The sequence below is a fragment of the Larus michahellis genome, chromosome 2, assembly GCF_964199755.1.
Source record: "Larus michahellis chromosome 2, bLarMic1.1, whole genome shotgun sequence".
Lineage (NCBI taxonomy): Eukaryota > Metazoa > Chordata > Aves > Charadriiformes > Laridae > Larus > Larus michahellis.
In genome coordinates, this window is record NC_133897.1 from 55,232,439 (window position 1) to 55,247,459 (window position 15,021).

Below are 15,021 nucleotides of genomic sequence, written 5' to 3' on the forward strand. Positions count from 1 at the left end.
GAGCGCACGCAAGAGAAAGGAAATGATGATTCTTAGGAGCTTACAGCTCTCCTGAACCTGGATAAAATTTCATGGGGATAAAGAAAAGTCATTTCTCTAGCCTGAGGGCTTTGTCCCTGCTGAGTTTCAAAGGTCTGCTGCAAATAATGGAAATGTCAGAGTTTTTCATAAACTTTGCAAGGATCTTTTACAAAGTTCCCCTTACAAAACGTCCTATAATTTCCTGGGAGGACACTGTCCACCAGAAGTTGACGTTACTCTTAGGTTTGATTTTGCAATTCCGTCAAGTCAGGGTTAATTCAACTTCTCTATTTCCTTGCATCTCACATTGAATTTAGAGCATGCTGTGTATCCTAAGGAAACTGCTCATCTCAGCGTGTGCTTTCTTGTAAGGCCATTCTGCTCTTCTGAGTCGGTGCCGTCACGTGCTCAGAGCTCCCACCGTTTCCCAGAGGGGCTTTGCCCCAGCGTCGCCTCGCCACGTGGGGCTCAGCACGTTGGCACTCCCCACGTGAAGGATAATCCACTCACAGGGAGAAAGCTGCAGGAAGGGAGAAAAAGTACCAGGAACATCCACATGGGTGATCCAGGGAGAACATCTCATCAGGTGCCTCTTGCTGGGGGAGACTTGCAGGGGGGAGATAAAAGCAGCCCATCAGCCTCAGAGATTTTGCAAGGAAGGAGTGCCCTTGGTTCATGGAAGAAAGAGCCTGCATCATAGCCATGGGGTCTGCTTGGGGAAGGGGAAGTGGTGCAGATCTCTTCTCGGGTCAGGCACACCCACTCTGCTTCTAGAAGGGACTGGCTGGAAGGTCCGTCCCAAAACCCGTGCTTTGATGGGGACAGAAAAATTCTTGAAACGTAAAGATGGAGGAAGCATGCCTGTGAATCACTGGAGGCACGGGCAGAAGAAAGGGAGGAGAAAAGCAGAATCACCAACTAGCTGTTTGACAGAGATTGCCATTAAAGCATAGATGCCCATCAGCAGTGTTGGGGTGCGTGCTACAGCCAAGGGTCCCTGCTGCAGCCTCTAAAGGCTGCCAAACTTACTGATCTCAGAGCACCCTCAAGGTAGGGTAGCAGAGAGTGTGAGAACCCCAGCCACCAAGCAGGAATGAAAAAACTCAGTTTCTCAGAGGTACCATAGGGTTGCTTCACGCCACAAAGCAATAGGAATGATCTTAACCCCCGGCAGTTTCAAGAAGTGACACAGCTACATGACTGGTCTGAGGAGTGCATTTTTCTCTCCTCAGGGAGAAAAGGGAAAGAAGTACCTTAAATTCCATATTTCTGCAAGGTACATATCACCTCTTAATCTAGTAATAAAACTTTCAGCCTATATCACGCCATTACTTCTCTAGGGTAGAACACATTTTTTTTTATTATTTATTTATTGAATGTATTTTCCACCTTAAGATTATTTGGTCCCACTCTCTCTCAACTCATTTACATTAGTATAAGCCAGGAGCAGCTCAAAATTAACAGGATTATGCCAAATGTATGTCATATCTAAATCAGACCGATTCTAGTCATGTGTTTCAGAACTCTTAGAGCAATTTCTGGTCACAAACCCATTTTTGGTTAACAGTAAGCAATTACTATTTGAGTCCATTTTCAGACTGTAAATTCATGTTTTACTCAAGCGACTCCCATTAAAACAGAGTAACTAACCCCTCTGCAGCTCTTTCATATTTGTCCCTAACAGCCTATTCAAAACATAAAACTAAGGATGTCTGATTAGAGCAAGAAGTACATCCTCATTACAGGAGGCTTAGATAGTGCAAAACACATTTATAATATTTTGCAGTATTAGCAGATGGGTTAAAATCACGTTTTCAGACTGATCCGAATCCTCTTGAGCTAATGTAGGTTAGTTCTCTTGAAGCTGGGCGTACTTATTAGTGTCTTCCTTAATCTCTCCTGGGAGAAGGACGTATATCCCTGTACATCATCTTAGTACTGGTGGGAGAGGGCTTAGACAACTTGATGGGAACAGCAGATTCCCCTCACAAAGCTGTCCACGGCCTATGTCAGAGTATCAGGGATTCAGAGAGGCAGAAAAGGGCTGGGTCACCCCTGAACAAGGACATACATCACTTAAGTCCCACAGTTACACGTAGGATATGCAGCCGGAATGCAACGTGCTTATGGCATGTTGGTCTGGTTCCTCCCCCAGCAGCTCCTTCTGTGGGGACACAGTCCTGCTTTTGCCAAAGATCACCGTTCTGACCCGTCTGAAATTCACTGGGGCTGGCAGACCAGAGTCCCTGCCCAAGACACCATCCTCTTTTGCCTGACTTTTGTAAAGAAAACCCAAACCATAACAAAACTCTCCAAAAAATCCCACAAAAAACCTCAAACGGGTATTCCCGCCTCCTCTTGAGCCCTGAGCTCAGCAGGACACAAGCCAGGAGCCTCTGTTTTTCATGCTCTTACTCTTGTATTTGCCCCTCATGGCCTGGCTTTGCGATTTAGGATGCACTAGGCAGACATTTCCCACAGTCCCACTCCCAAGGCCACAGAGGTAGCCACCAAGGGAAGCTGAGAGTCCAGCCCTGCTGCATACGTACAGTCAGGTTCTGGCATAGACACCAACCGCCGGAGCCTGCCCAGAGGCCAGCGGGCTTGGAAGGGGTATTTCTGGTCCTCCCCAGCAGTTTGGGCTGTGGCAGGAAAGCAAACTCACGCCAGGTTGTGAGTGAGGAAGAGGGAATTTGGCACCGCAGGATTGTCACCATGAGTTTTACACGCGTGTGAGGAGCAGAGTTGTTGTGACATTTAGTGCTTACATGAGAAAGATGAAGAAACAAGGAAAAGAAAAAGATTTAGCTAACTCTCCCCCCTTCTGAACAGTCCCCCACAGCCCACGAGGTCCCATTGCTACCAGTGAATGACCCAGACTACCACACGCCAAACTGATCCTAGGCAAATATTATTAAAGTTCCTTAATTCTGATGCAGTTCTCCTGCCACAGCTCCTCTGGGAGATATGGGCCAGGGACGGCAGGAGAAGACGATGAAAAAATAAAAAAAAAAAAAAAAAAAAAGAAGAAAAAGAAAAAAAAGGAAAGAAAAGAAAAAGAGTAGAAGCATTCCCTGGAGATCCGATGATAGCGTATTGAAGTTATTGGAAGGACTCCCATTGATTGCAGCGCAGTTTGGGTCAGTCCCCCTGATGCACCGCGGAGGATCTGCAGTCCTTTGAACTCAGTATTATTTCAGTGAATCTATTAATGTTTGGCTGTGTTAAATGTATTATAATAACATTGCATTTGAAACAGAGTCACTTATAATTCAAAACTATACAGCTTGGGCACAGGGAAAAAAAAATTCGTGGTATGTGTTCAGCAACATATTTGGTGCCATGCAGCCGTTCTATAGAGTGCATTTAACTGTGTTTTGTGTATTATTCTTAACATGCATTCACAGTAGACAGCAAAGCAGCAGTTATGGGGTATGCTGTGAATGCATATTAACAGCAGTACACATTTGCATATCATGGATCCATAATACAAAATGCGTAGTAAAATCCTTATGAAAAGTTATTATGCATGCACAGTAGAGGCTTTTTAAACCTTGATATCTCAGCTATTTTGTTTCTCCGCTATTTATTTGAAAATATTAAAAAGGTCAAATGATGGATTAAGAATCTGCAAAAATGTAATGTTAGTACTACAGAGGGAATCCTTCAACACAAACTAATTCATTTATTTTGTTTTTAGCAGCCGTATAAAAGCCATTCAAAAATGCATTTTACAATAACATTTGAGTAGTTTAAAAAAAAACAAACTACTTCAGCAATAAAAAAAGAGGGAAAAAATATTTTTACAAAAGCGTATTTTGGAGGCTGGGTGATATAACCGGAAATTTTGACCGTCTTTCCCTTAACACAGAGCTACTATAATGCCAACCTTTCCTTCCATTTCTCGTAGTATTTTTAGTATGCATTGAAACAGGGTTTGGTTCCTCAGGACTTTGCATATTTAGATTATCGTGCATTGTATAATACTCTGAATATGCAAAATCCTTGAAAAGGTTGACAACCCTTAGGACCTTCCACAATATAAATCTTAATACATAAATTCCTATTGAGAATAATGGGATTCTACCCTCTCCTCTGTTACACAGATTGTAATATTTGGGATAAAATGAAACGAATGTTATGAATAGTACCGCTCTTGCTCTCTTTGAAGAGTTGCCACTTAAGTTTTAACATCTTTGTCACTTCAATTACATTTTACTTTAAAAATAAAAAAACAATAAAAGAAGAAAAAGAAAAAAAGAGAGAGACCTGGGCTCTGTAAAGAACGAATGACCCAATATTTCTCACTTCTGTAAAAAAATGCAAAGTTTGGGGTGAGGGCTTGTTCTTTTTAATGAAAGGCTCTAAAATCATTAAGCACATACACGTAGATGTACATAACACACTCTCCACACACACACACATCGTTCTGCTGCCTTATTTTTTGTTCCCTTCTCTAATCAAAAAATGCCTGAACAGATTTAAATGAAACTTTGTGAAAACAAAATAATTGGATCGGGGCTGAGAACATTAATGCCAAGCTTGGGCCCAATGTGAATTAAAGCAGATGAGTTATAAACCCTTCAAAACCAGGATTTATAATCGAAACGCTGACACAGACCCGTAACAATAGGAGCTCTGCCAGGGATTATTTTAATACTAAAAGCATACTCGATCGCTCACTTTTTAAAATAGAGATTACTTAGTCACTAAAACGCAGTGATACGCGATAATATTGAAAGCAAACTTTAAAAAAAAAAAAACGTTTCTAAGATGACACGTCGTTCCCCCTGTAACTCTCTTGATATCGCTTATATGTGACACGCCACTCCTTAAATTAAAAAAAAAACAAAAACAAAAAAAACCAAAAACACAAACCCCAAACACACCAAGGTGGAGTTTGCCATAAGCTCCATGGCAAGGCTGAGCCGAGAGGCTTTGTCAGCTTCATTTAACAGTTTCTTGCCCGTGGAAAGAGACAAAAGGGTTAAGGGAGGAAGAGCAGGGAGCACAGGGGAGGCAGCTGACGGGGAGAAACAAGGGCATGAAGAAAGGAGCAGCCAGGGAGGCAAATGGGGAAGATTTTAGGAGGAAGAAGAGCGTGTTTCCAAAGGAAAGAACTCCGCTTTTAAAGAGATTTTGGGGAAGTGCTGGCAAAAAGGCGGGGAAAATTTGGCAGAGGGGAAGCCCTCCCAGCGCCCCGAGTTTTCCCTGCCAGCCTGTCGCCCCGCCAGGAGCAGGTGCACCCCGGTCGCATCCCACCAGGGCAGGACGGGGACCAGCGAGCCCCGCCACGCGCTGCCGAAAAAAAGGCATCGTTCATTAAATCTTCACGTTGTACGTCCAGTTTCCCACAGATGCCTCTTTTCTTTCGGGAATGTCAAAAACCACCGAGGGATGCAAGGGGAGGGTTTCTTGCAGCCGGCAGGAGTTTTGCTCCCATTATCCCGCGCTCTGGGGCAACACTCAGCACTCAAGAAAAAAAACAAAACAACCCACACCCCAAAAAATCACTCCCAGCAGCGTCACACAAAAACTACTTTTTGTGACCGTGCTATGTGTTACAGCACCGGTATTACTTCCCCACTCCTGCCTTCCCTTCCTCGCCTTTTCCTTTTTTTTTTCCCCTGGGTACCAGGTGCACCGGAGGGACTCGGATCGATACCAGACAGCACTTTTCGTATAAACAATACCGTATTAACAACCACAGGGCAGCCGTACCTGTAGGCAGGGATAGCACCAAATGTTGGCACGTCTATCCGTGCAGCTAGACTGCTAAAAAGAAGCAGCTCCAGTGGAAAGGCACCTACTGTATGTGAAATGCTGGTGCAGATTTTTTTCCTGTTCTTTTTTTTTTTTTTTTTTTTTTTTTCCTCTATCAGTCTAACCTTCTGTGTTGATACATGAATGCTGGTACCCACTTAGAGGGATGCCAGATGATCAGTGCAGAATGAAGGTCCCAGGAGAAAGGCTCACGTGGTTTTCTCTGCCCCGTGACGTCACTAGCAGATGGCATGGGTACCAGCTCTGGCAGTTGGCATCAATGTCACTTTTTAGAGATCAATGAGATAGTGCAGATATACACAGATCTAGACTCCAGGAGACGATGCGACATTCAGACTGAAAAGATTTGGAAGGCAAAAAATGAAAACTGATTGTTGAATGAAATAAAAAGCTAAGGTAATACAAATAAAGATATATTTCAGTTGGTGCTGGGTGTGCATGCAAGTGTTTAAAGATACAGTATCATTGTCTTGTATTTTATGTATGCTATTTACTGTCTAATAACTCCTCCTAACATTTTATTCTTCTGATGCAATTGCATACTTTCATTGGTGTATGTAATATTGCAAGTGTGTAGACAATACTGGTAGAGTTAGTCTTTGACTGGGGTTTTTGTTTAGTTTTGCTCTATTTAAAAAAGTCCCTGCATTCGTTTTGTTTGTCTCTTTGAGGACCGTGGGCTCCAAGCTTTTGCTGCTCTCAAACTGCAAACAAAAGCAAAATAATTGGGAAAAGGAAATTATTTTCCCACTCCAGGCTGGATTCTGAGCACACGTGCAGGATTGCAGTCAGAATCTACAGACCGCTCCTGTCAGCTACGAGCTGGAGGGAGACGTCTGAGCCTCACAGAACATAAACATTGCTATAGCGTGCAGGGAATTTTTCACCTCCCCCCCACCACAATTGATAGGGGAGAAAAAAAAAAAAAAGGGAAGAAAGAAAAAGAGAAAAAGCAAATAAGTTTATTCTAACTAAATACATAATATGAATTAGAATTTTTGCTGGGAAAAAGAAAAAAAAAAAAAAAGGTAGGGAGATTTTATTTCCTAACTCTAATCTGAATATGTTTAGGGTTAGATCGTTCTGATTTTTGTTTTAATATGAAATGTGTAATATGTGATTTTCATAAAAATCATTAGAAAAAAATGTCTTCGTTTTTCATTATGTTAGTAGCTGAGTGATCTTGGGGGGATGTTCCATTAATTTTTTTTTCTCACCCACTCTAACTTACTAGAGTTTAATATCTTGATTCATAAGGGAAGAAACATGGGGGGAAAAAAACTTTGAAATATGTCAAAAAGTGATTTTAAAATATTTAACTATCAGTTAATAGAGATATGGCACTTTTCAATTTTAAGACTGCTCTCGCTCTCCTTATTTTTTCACCCAGGGGAATTGGGATTAATGAAATTTCTGTATTGCTTTATCATGTTTTGCATTTCTTTGAATTCCACGGTGGTGAGGGTTCGAAGGGCTTGTTTAAAAATAAGATAAATGAGCAGGGAGCTAATTGTACATTTTAAATATTGATTTATTCTATGTTTATCTGTGAGAAAAGTGTCTATTTAGTTGCAAGGTTTTGAATGTTTCCAGTGATTTTAAAATTCTGGACAGCTTTTATTTTTTAAAAAGTGAGCATTTGAAACTGGCGTTTTATGTAAAAAAATACAGATTGTGCATTTATGTATACACACATACACACTCATATACACAGAGCGTGCACACAGACGCACGAAAGGTGCATGAGGATGTGTGTATAAGTCGGCAAACTTTAAAAATGGAAATATTTAAATATTGTGCTGGCATTCTTTCAGGTAACTTAAGATTATAGAACCATGTTAACACTACCGTTTGATGAGTCTGTTGTAATGCCAGAATCCCAGATGTGCAGAAAGTTTTCCAGAGAAAGTGATGACCAAAAGCAAATGAAGAACCCAGAAAGCTTTTCGAAGCAGATCGTGCTCCGAGGAAAGAATATTAAAAGATCTCCTGGAGAAGACACAGAAAAAGAGGAGGAGGAGGAAGAGAGAGAAGAGGAGGATGAGAATGGCTTGCCCAGGCGAAGGGGCCTTCGGAAAAAAAAGACAAGCAAGATAAGGATGGAAAGGATCAAATTCAGGCGACAAGAAGCCAACGCTAGAGAGAGGAACCGGATGCACGGCCTTAACGACGCCCTGGACAATTTAAGGAAAGTGGTCCCTTGTTATTCTAAAACACAAAAACTGTCCAAAATAGAAACTTTAAGACTAGCCAAGAACTACATTTGGGCTCTTTCTGAGATCCTGCGAATTGGCAAGAGACCCGACCTGCTCACCTTCGTCCAAAACTTGTGCAAGGGTCTGTCCCAGCCAACGACAAACTTGGTGGCGGGATGCCTGCAGCTGAATGCCAGAAGTTTCCTGATGGGCCAGGCGGGCGAAGGCGCCCATCACACCCGCTCGCCCTACTCCACCTTCTACCCCCCCTACCACAGCCCCGAGCTCGGCACCCCCCCGGGGCACGGGACTCTCGACAACTCCAAGTCCATGAAACCTTACAATTACTGCAGCGCTTATGAGTCCTTCTATGAAAGCACTTCCCCCGAGTGCGCCAGCCCACAGTTTGAAGGTCCCTTAAGTCCTCCCCCAATTAACTATAATGGGATATTTTCCCTGAAGCAAGAAGAAAGCTTGGACTATGGCAAAAATTACAATTACGGCATGCATTACTGTGCAGTGCCACCCAGGGGTCCCCTTGGGCAGAGCTCTATGTTCAGGTTGCCTACAGAGAGCCACTTCCCTTACGACTTACATCTGCGCAGCCAGTCTCTCACCATGCAAGATGAATTAAATGCAGTTTTTCATAATTAATGAGGAAAATGAAAATAAACAGTGGTCATTCACCTCCCCATCTAATTAAGAGCAAGCAGATGCTTGGGCACTGCGTAATTGGCACAACTCTATTTAACGTGTTTACTAGTTCCTAAAGTGTGTTTCAACTATTGTGGGGATTTTCTATGTATTAATAAACCCTTTTTCCGATAAGTATTTTTCCTTTCGTTTTTTTGTCTGTAAACACTGTGAGATTCTGTTTCCTCCCAGGGGTTATTTCCCCCTCCTTTTTTTTTTTTTTCCTTTTTATTTCCCTATTTGCTTGATTTGTTGAGCAGTGTGTCTGAACAATATCGCTGAAATAAAAGCATACACACTGTGTAAAGTCAATGTCTATTTTGATTGTACAGTAATTATACAAATGCATGTTATGGAAATCAGATTAATAAAAATGATGTATTTATAATTGGTAGAAAATATATATTATGTATTTGAGGAGAACTGGATTAAAAATATTCAGAACTTTAAAGAAATTATCTCAGAACTGAGATGGGCTTGCAATATGCAGAGGTGAGAGTGCAGCAATATTGAAAGCTATGCAAAAAAAAAAAGAGCAAACAAAAAAAAACAAAACAGTTTTTTGGGTTGTTGTTTTTGGATAAGCTAAGGAAAACCAGTGATCGTCACTGACATTATTCAGCCTGACCTTTAGAGTGTTGCTGGCAGGGGCCACATGCTAATATTTTAGAAGATGTTGTCGAATTTTTGCCTCAGTTATTTTGACCATATATAATCAGCACTTTTTTTTGTATTATTCTGACTTCAGATGTAAAGGTTTGTTATAACAATGTATAACTGTGGTTTCTCACTACGTACTTTAAATGCAATTAAACATAGATGTTTCCACTTTTAAAATACATCTATTAGCTGTGATGCTGTATTTTGCCTGATACTTATTATTTCACAGTATACAGCTGCCTTTGGTCTTGCCTACACAGCTTTCTTCCCCGCACCCCCATAGTGCTTGAGCCTGGGGATGGAAATCATGAATTACCAGGGCGAAGCTCGCGCTATTTTCAGAAGGACGTATTAGCGACGCAGCAAAAGCAGACCCAAAATATCACAGAAAACAGCTGTGTGCTAAAATGAAACACAGGTTAGAGGAAGAAGGTAACTTTATAGCTCAACCTAACGCTGAATTTCACACGGGAAAGGGCCCCGAGCGGACACGCAGGCCACTAGCTGCCCCTCCACCTCTGGCTCGTGGAGGGGTGCAGGAGCGCGGGAATCATAAAAACTGCAGCAAGGAGGACTCCCTGAACGTTGCTAAACTTAGTTTTGGCTAATAAACAGCACCCATAAGCTACAGATGTGTCTACAACACACATTAGTTCAGCTGCTACAGGGGCCGGCACAGCGCCTCGCACCTCAGCAGAGTTGAGCTCAGCTGAGCCCCGGTCGTTTTTGAACCCCTCAGAGCTATTTCTCAACAAGCCACACAGGTGACAAAACAAATGAACAGTTGAGCTAAAAGCCAACAGCCTTTAAACCTGTGAGTGAGCAAGACCTCTTGATTTTGAGAGGCAAGTAGCAGCTACCTGAGGAGCATTCACCTGAAGCACAAAAATGCTATGCTGTGAATGAGCAGGGGATCATTTTTTTTAAAAACTATATAAAAAGTGCAAATTCCACCTGCAAATTAGAGACCCCTGGCTGAATGACAGCCTGGGCCGCAGTTTGTTAATGACACATTAACCGCAGACCCTCACTTGAGTATGCAGCTTGACAAGGAGGGGACGGGCCAGTTTTTCCTGATAATTTGCCTAATTTCACAAGCGGGACTTGTTGTAAACAATCTGTCCCATTAAGCATTGCAGCTCCTTCAGGGCAACAGGAGCCTGACATTCATCTCTGCTGAATAAGACCAGGCCACCCCAACTGCTGGAGTGGGGTAACAAGTCCCAAAGTTTGGATCAAGGTCTACATGCTTCCAAGCCTGCGGAAGGGAGGGGGACAGACGTGGGGTTTTGCTTGACCAGCATCCTCTCTAGACACAAATATCGTGTCCAAAATAGAGCCTTTTGAAGTAGAGTCTTGAGCCATGGTTCAGGGAGTTTGGCTCAGGACTGTCCCACATCAGGGTCAGGAACTGTGGAAGGTACAGGCAGGGGTTTTTTGCCTTGGATGAAAGGTGGCAGTGATGACTGTCAGCTCAAAAGCATCCCCAGGTGTTTTGCATGGAATATAGGAGGGGTTTGGGGAAAGAGAGGAGGGTAAAATAGATTGCTTTTGCTGTTATTCAGAATTAGCTGATATTCAGCAAACCGTGGAAAGGTGACAGGAGAGAGCAGAAGGGGGAAGAAGCCAGCCAAGGAGAAGAAAGCACACAGTCCTGGGCACAGATTCGCACGAAGAAACACTGCGATATACTAAAACATCGCAAGGAGCTATAGGAAACTGCGCCCGGGGGATCCCTGGAAAGGGAGGCAGATGCCCTCCCAACTGACCAGTGGGAGCAAACTTATCTAACCAGGTTTTGTTAGAGGAGCCTCCTGCAGGAGGCTGAAGAGTTAGCCCAGCGCCTCAGAGGAGCATTGCTGCGCTGGGGAAGGGTGCGTTTGCATAAGTTGAGAGCGAAGCGAGGAGGCAGCTGTAAAGACCTGCACCAAGGGAAGGAAATGCTCGCCGCAATACGTTCAGCAGGCACCCGAGGGGTCTTAAGACTTCAGACTCTGCAATCTGGGGGTCTCCAGCTCTGTGGCCCTATATTAACTCAATAACTCATGGGCCAGTTCCAGTTTCCCCTTCTGGCAGCAGAAGCAAAGGGAAAGGGTGAAAAAAATATATATATATCCCTGCCAGTTTGGATCTTTCTCGCTCAGTCCACGACAGATGGGGAGGCAATTCGCAGCCAGATTCCCCCTCTGGTAGCTCAAGGCAGGCACCACGCTTGCTCAGGGCATTGCAAATTGGAAAGCCAGTCCAGAATAAATAATGGAGCAAGTCATAGAAAAATATTGAGACTGCATAAAAAAGCCCCGACATTCCCTGTCTAGAAGGGTATGGATTATTTAGAGATAGGGAGGTAGGGGATTCCCTTGAGAGCAGGCTCTCTCGCATACCACCTCTTTCACGCACACGACAAAACGCTTCTGTGCTCCTTCGCCGACCAGTCACAGAACATAAGGTGCTCCGAGCTCTGACGTGATTTATAAAAGCCTTTGAAGTCGCCTTGTTTTAGAGAACAAATCCAAGCATCGAGAAAGTTCTGGTGCTTTAAACTCACAGGAATAAAAGCCAGTGGGTTTCTTTACCCAATCTCTGCTTTATAAGGTTTGTCTCCTTTCAACCCCATTCATACAGCAAAACAAAGCTGCTCATTTCTGCCTGCCATGTTCTCCTCTTAACTGCCTTCGCTTCCTTGAGGATAGAAATATGTAAAATAGCAACTGCTCCAGAAAAATTAGGTGAGAAGTTTCTATTCTCCCCTGTCCTCTAGCACAAGAGTAATGAAGCCTTCTGTCAATTTTAGAGGTGGGAACCCCAAAGCTGGCAGAAGAAAAGCTATTTCATATGTGGTTTTGTCACACAACGGAATTCTTTGCCATTTATTATTTCCCAGAGTAACATTTTAGTGAGATTTTTAAAAAGCGCTGTATGTTTTTATGGTATCAGAAATACACCGATTATTTAAGAACGGCCTTACTGCTCCAGATTAAGCATCCATCTAACCTAATATTCTGTTTCCTACACGAGGGCACAAAACAGAGAAAGACGTCCAAAGATGTCAGAAGAGGGTGAGGAAAAAAAAAATTTGTTTTACTAAGAAAAATGCTGGAAAAGAAACTAAACATCATGTTCCAGGACTTCAGCCAGCCCTGTCAAAGACAGGGATGTGCCTGAATGGGGAAAAGGGGTGGGAGGCATGACGGCGTATTGCAGGGTTTGCACCCTTTCCTCTGCAGCCCTGGGCTCACCGGTAATCACCGCGTAGGATGGACTGGGTAACGCTAGGCTGTACCTCTGAACTCTGTCTCAAAACAAACTCACCAGGGCTAAAATTTAAAACCAGCAACCCCAGCCCCGCAGTCCTACGAACCCCAGTGCGGCCGCAAAGAGAGAGGGAGGGGTAACCGCGGCTTTGCCAGAGCTCAGCGGAGATCTCAAAGCCCTTCTGCGTTACAGTAGGAATACACTCATTTTAGGACACATCCTGGCTGTGCTCCCTTTGGGACTGTCTGCATTCTTTCACTTCATAGCTATCTGCACAAAGATTTTTAAAATGTATGGAGACTGTACAGGCACAAACGTGATGGCAGGTTTTTTTCTATACTGGCAATTCCCTCTCCCATTTTTACCCCTACTTTTCTCTTCTCTTGTCCCCTTTGCCTGTAGGGCTCTCAAATGGCAGCAAATTAAGTGAAATGCCATCAATAAAGATGAATGAAATCCCAGAGAAACACATGGCAGAATCTTTCCTTGCAAAAGCAAATCATACTTGCCTAAATTAAAAAGTAGCTCCATGGTTTTGTTTTTCAAATTCTGAATCTAGCTTAAATCAAGCCTATGGTTATATTTTATGGTCCATACACAAGGTCAAAGCAGGCTTAATCGTAGTACCAAAATCCTGCAGCTTTTAATGTACAAGTAGCAGAGATGGTACTGCTTTGGGCTGAATTGACAGGAAAGCAGGTCCCCTTATAAAATTTCCAAATTAAAAGCAAGACCAAACAAATAAAAAAGAAATCCCCACCCCTCAGTAATCCGGCTGTGGGTCTGACCCAGAGCTGAACCATGGCAGCAGGTTGTGATTTTGCTCTGGAGAGACACAGATCAGCGTGGCGAACAGCTGGCACCGTGCCACCGCAGAATCTCAAGGGCAGACCTGTCGTGTCTCACTGATACAAATCTAACTACCGTACACGGGGCTGCCATGCAGAATCGCACTCCCAAGCCCCCTCCGCTGCGCAACCAGACCTGAGCGAATCGTCTCACAAAATTCTCGCACATTATGCCAAGAAGATGGCCTATTTTCCTGCAGAGCCTTCCCCGTTACCCCAGAGGATGTGCAAGAATGAGCTAGGAAAAGGGAAAGCAAAGCCAAATTTATGGGCAAAAAAGCTCTGGAAAAAAATGTTTCTTTTTTTTCTTTTTTTTTTTTTTTTTAAATGCCTACAGTCTGAGTCCCTGTGAGTCGCGACTGGCTTTGGATTGGCATCACCTGCAAAGGTCGTTACAGAATTGTAAGGAGGTTTTCTCCCTTCTCCCCCAACACACTGTTTTCTCTTGGCTGTTTTCCTTTGTCACTAGCTCCTTAGACTTCCACATTTATCCTTGTAACTGCGCTACTTGCACTATTTAATTCTAGGACACCATGTATGTAGAACATACTACACAGAAACAAGCCAGATCTAGCTGTATCTGAAATTCTTGACTACTTCAGGTTAAAAAAAAAAATAATAAAATTGGATCAGAAAAGCAACCTTTACGATTTATCATTTTTCTAAGATATTCAGTGTACTGCAACCTAGTGAACATTGTACTTTCTGATATTCTGGGTTGGGTTTTTTTTTTTTTTTTTGCATTTCTGTGGAGCATTACAAAGCAGTTTTGGGTTTTTTTACCTTAGTTTCTTTTTAATTGGAGTTGATTAATATGTGAAATAGTATTTTTCAAACTGATGAAATTTCCTAGTCTGTAAGTGTAACCAACACATAAAAGGCTATAAATTCTGAAGTGCTTGGACATTTTGTTTGCAAATGAAAATGATAATAATCAGCTGAATTGGAGGTCCTTGTACAGATAGAGAATCCAGGCTAATATAGGAGATTATAACATAAATTTTGTACTCTTGAAAGCAGGAACGTGAGGGCTTAGGTCTGCTCTTGTTCCATGGGAGTTCAGCAGATACCAGATTGGATTCTAAATCACACGGGAAGCTAAACGTAGCCTTATCCACTACGTTATTTATTTACAGCCACATGAGCAGATGCATAATGCTTAGATGCAACTGAAATGACATTTCTGTTGGGCAGACAGCTTGCAAACAAAGAAACTATGATGGGATCTTCCTCAGAATCCAGGGGGAAGCCCACATGAATACTAGTGGAGATTTGCCCCACACCAGGAGAACCACATGTGGGAAAGAAAAGCTCGGTCCAGACACCAAGAACAGCAGGAGCAGGACTCTTGCTAATTTTAAAAATCAAGCAATTGAAATTCCATCCCCAAATTCTGAGGAAGAGTCCGTGTCAGTCACGATGTAAAGCCCTTTCCCTCCGGATTTAAGAAAAGAGCTGTTCTTGTGCTTGGCATCGTGATAACAGGCATTACTTCAGAAAAGTAAATCTGTTCCCCACAATAGATATAATAACCATTTTGGTTCACTTCACACCCATCAGTGCAC

General features: G+C 42.9%; 1 protein-coding gene across 2 annotated transcripts; it reads left to right on the forward strand.

Moving 5' to 3' along the window:
• The first annotated feature begins 5,784 nt into the window (after positions 1 to 5,784).
• NEUROD6 (neuronal differentiation 6) lies at positions 5,785 to 9,092 on the forward strand. Of its 2 annotated transcripts, none has more exons than XM_074575528.1 (2): positions 5,785 to 6,201; positions 7,620 to 9,092. In XM_074575528.1, the coding sequence occupies exon 2, from the start codon at positions 7,641 to 7,643 to the stop codon at positions 8,652 to 8,654; it is 1,014 nt and encodes a 337-aa protein (XP_074431629.1). In that variant the 5' UTR covers positions 5,785 to 6,201; positions 7,620 to 7,640; the 3' UTR covers positions 8,655 to 9,092. The 2 variants fall into 2 exon arrangements, with proteins under 2 accessions (XP_074431629.1, XP_074431630.1); XM_074575529.1 differs by having other exon boundaries at positions 5,920 to 6,201; positions 7,681 to 9,092.
• Positions 9,093 to 15,021: the final 5,929 nt, after the last annotated feature.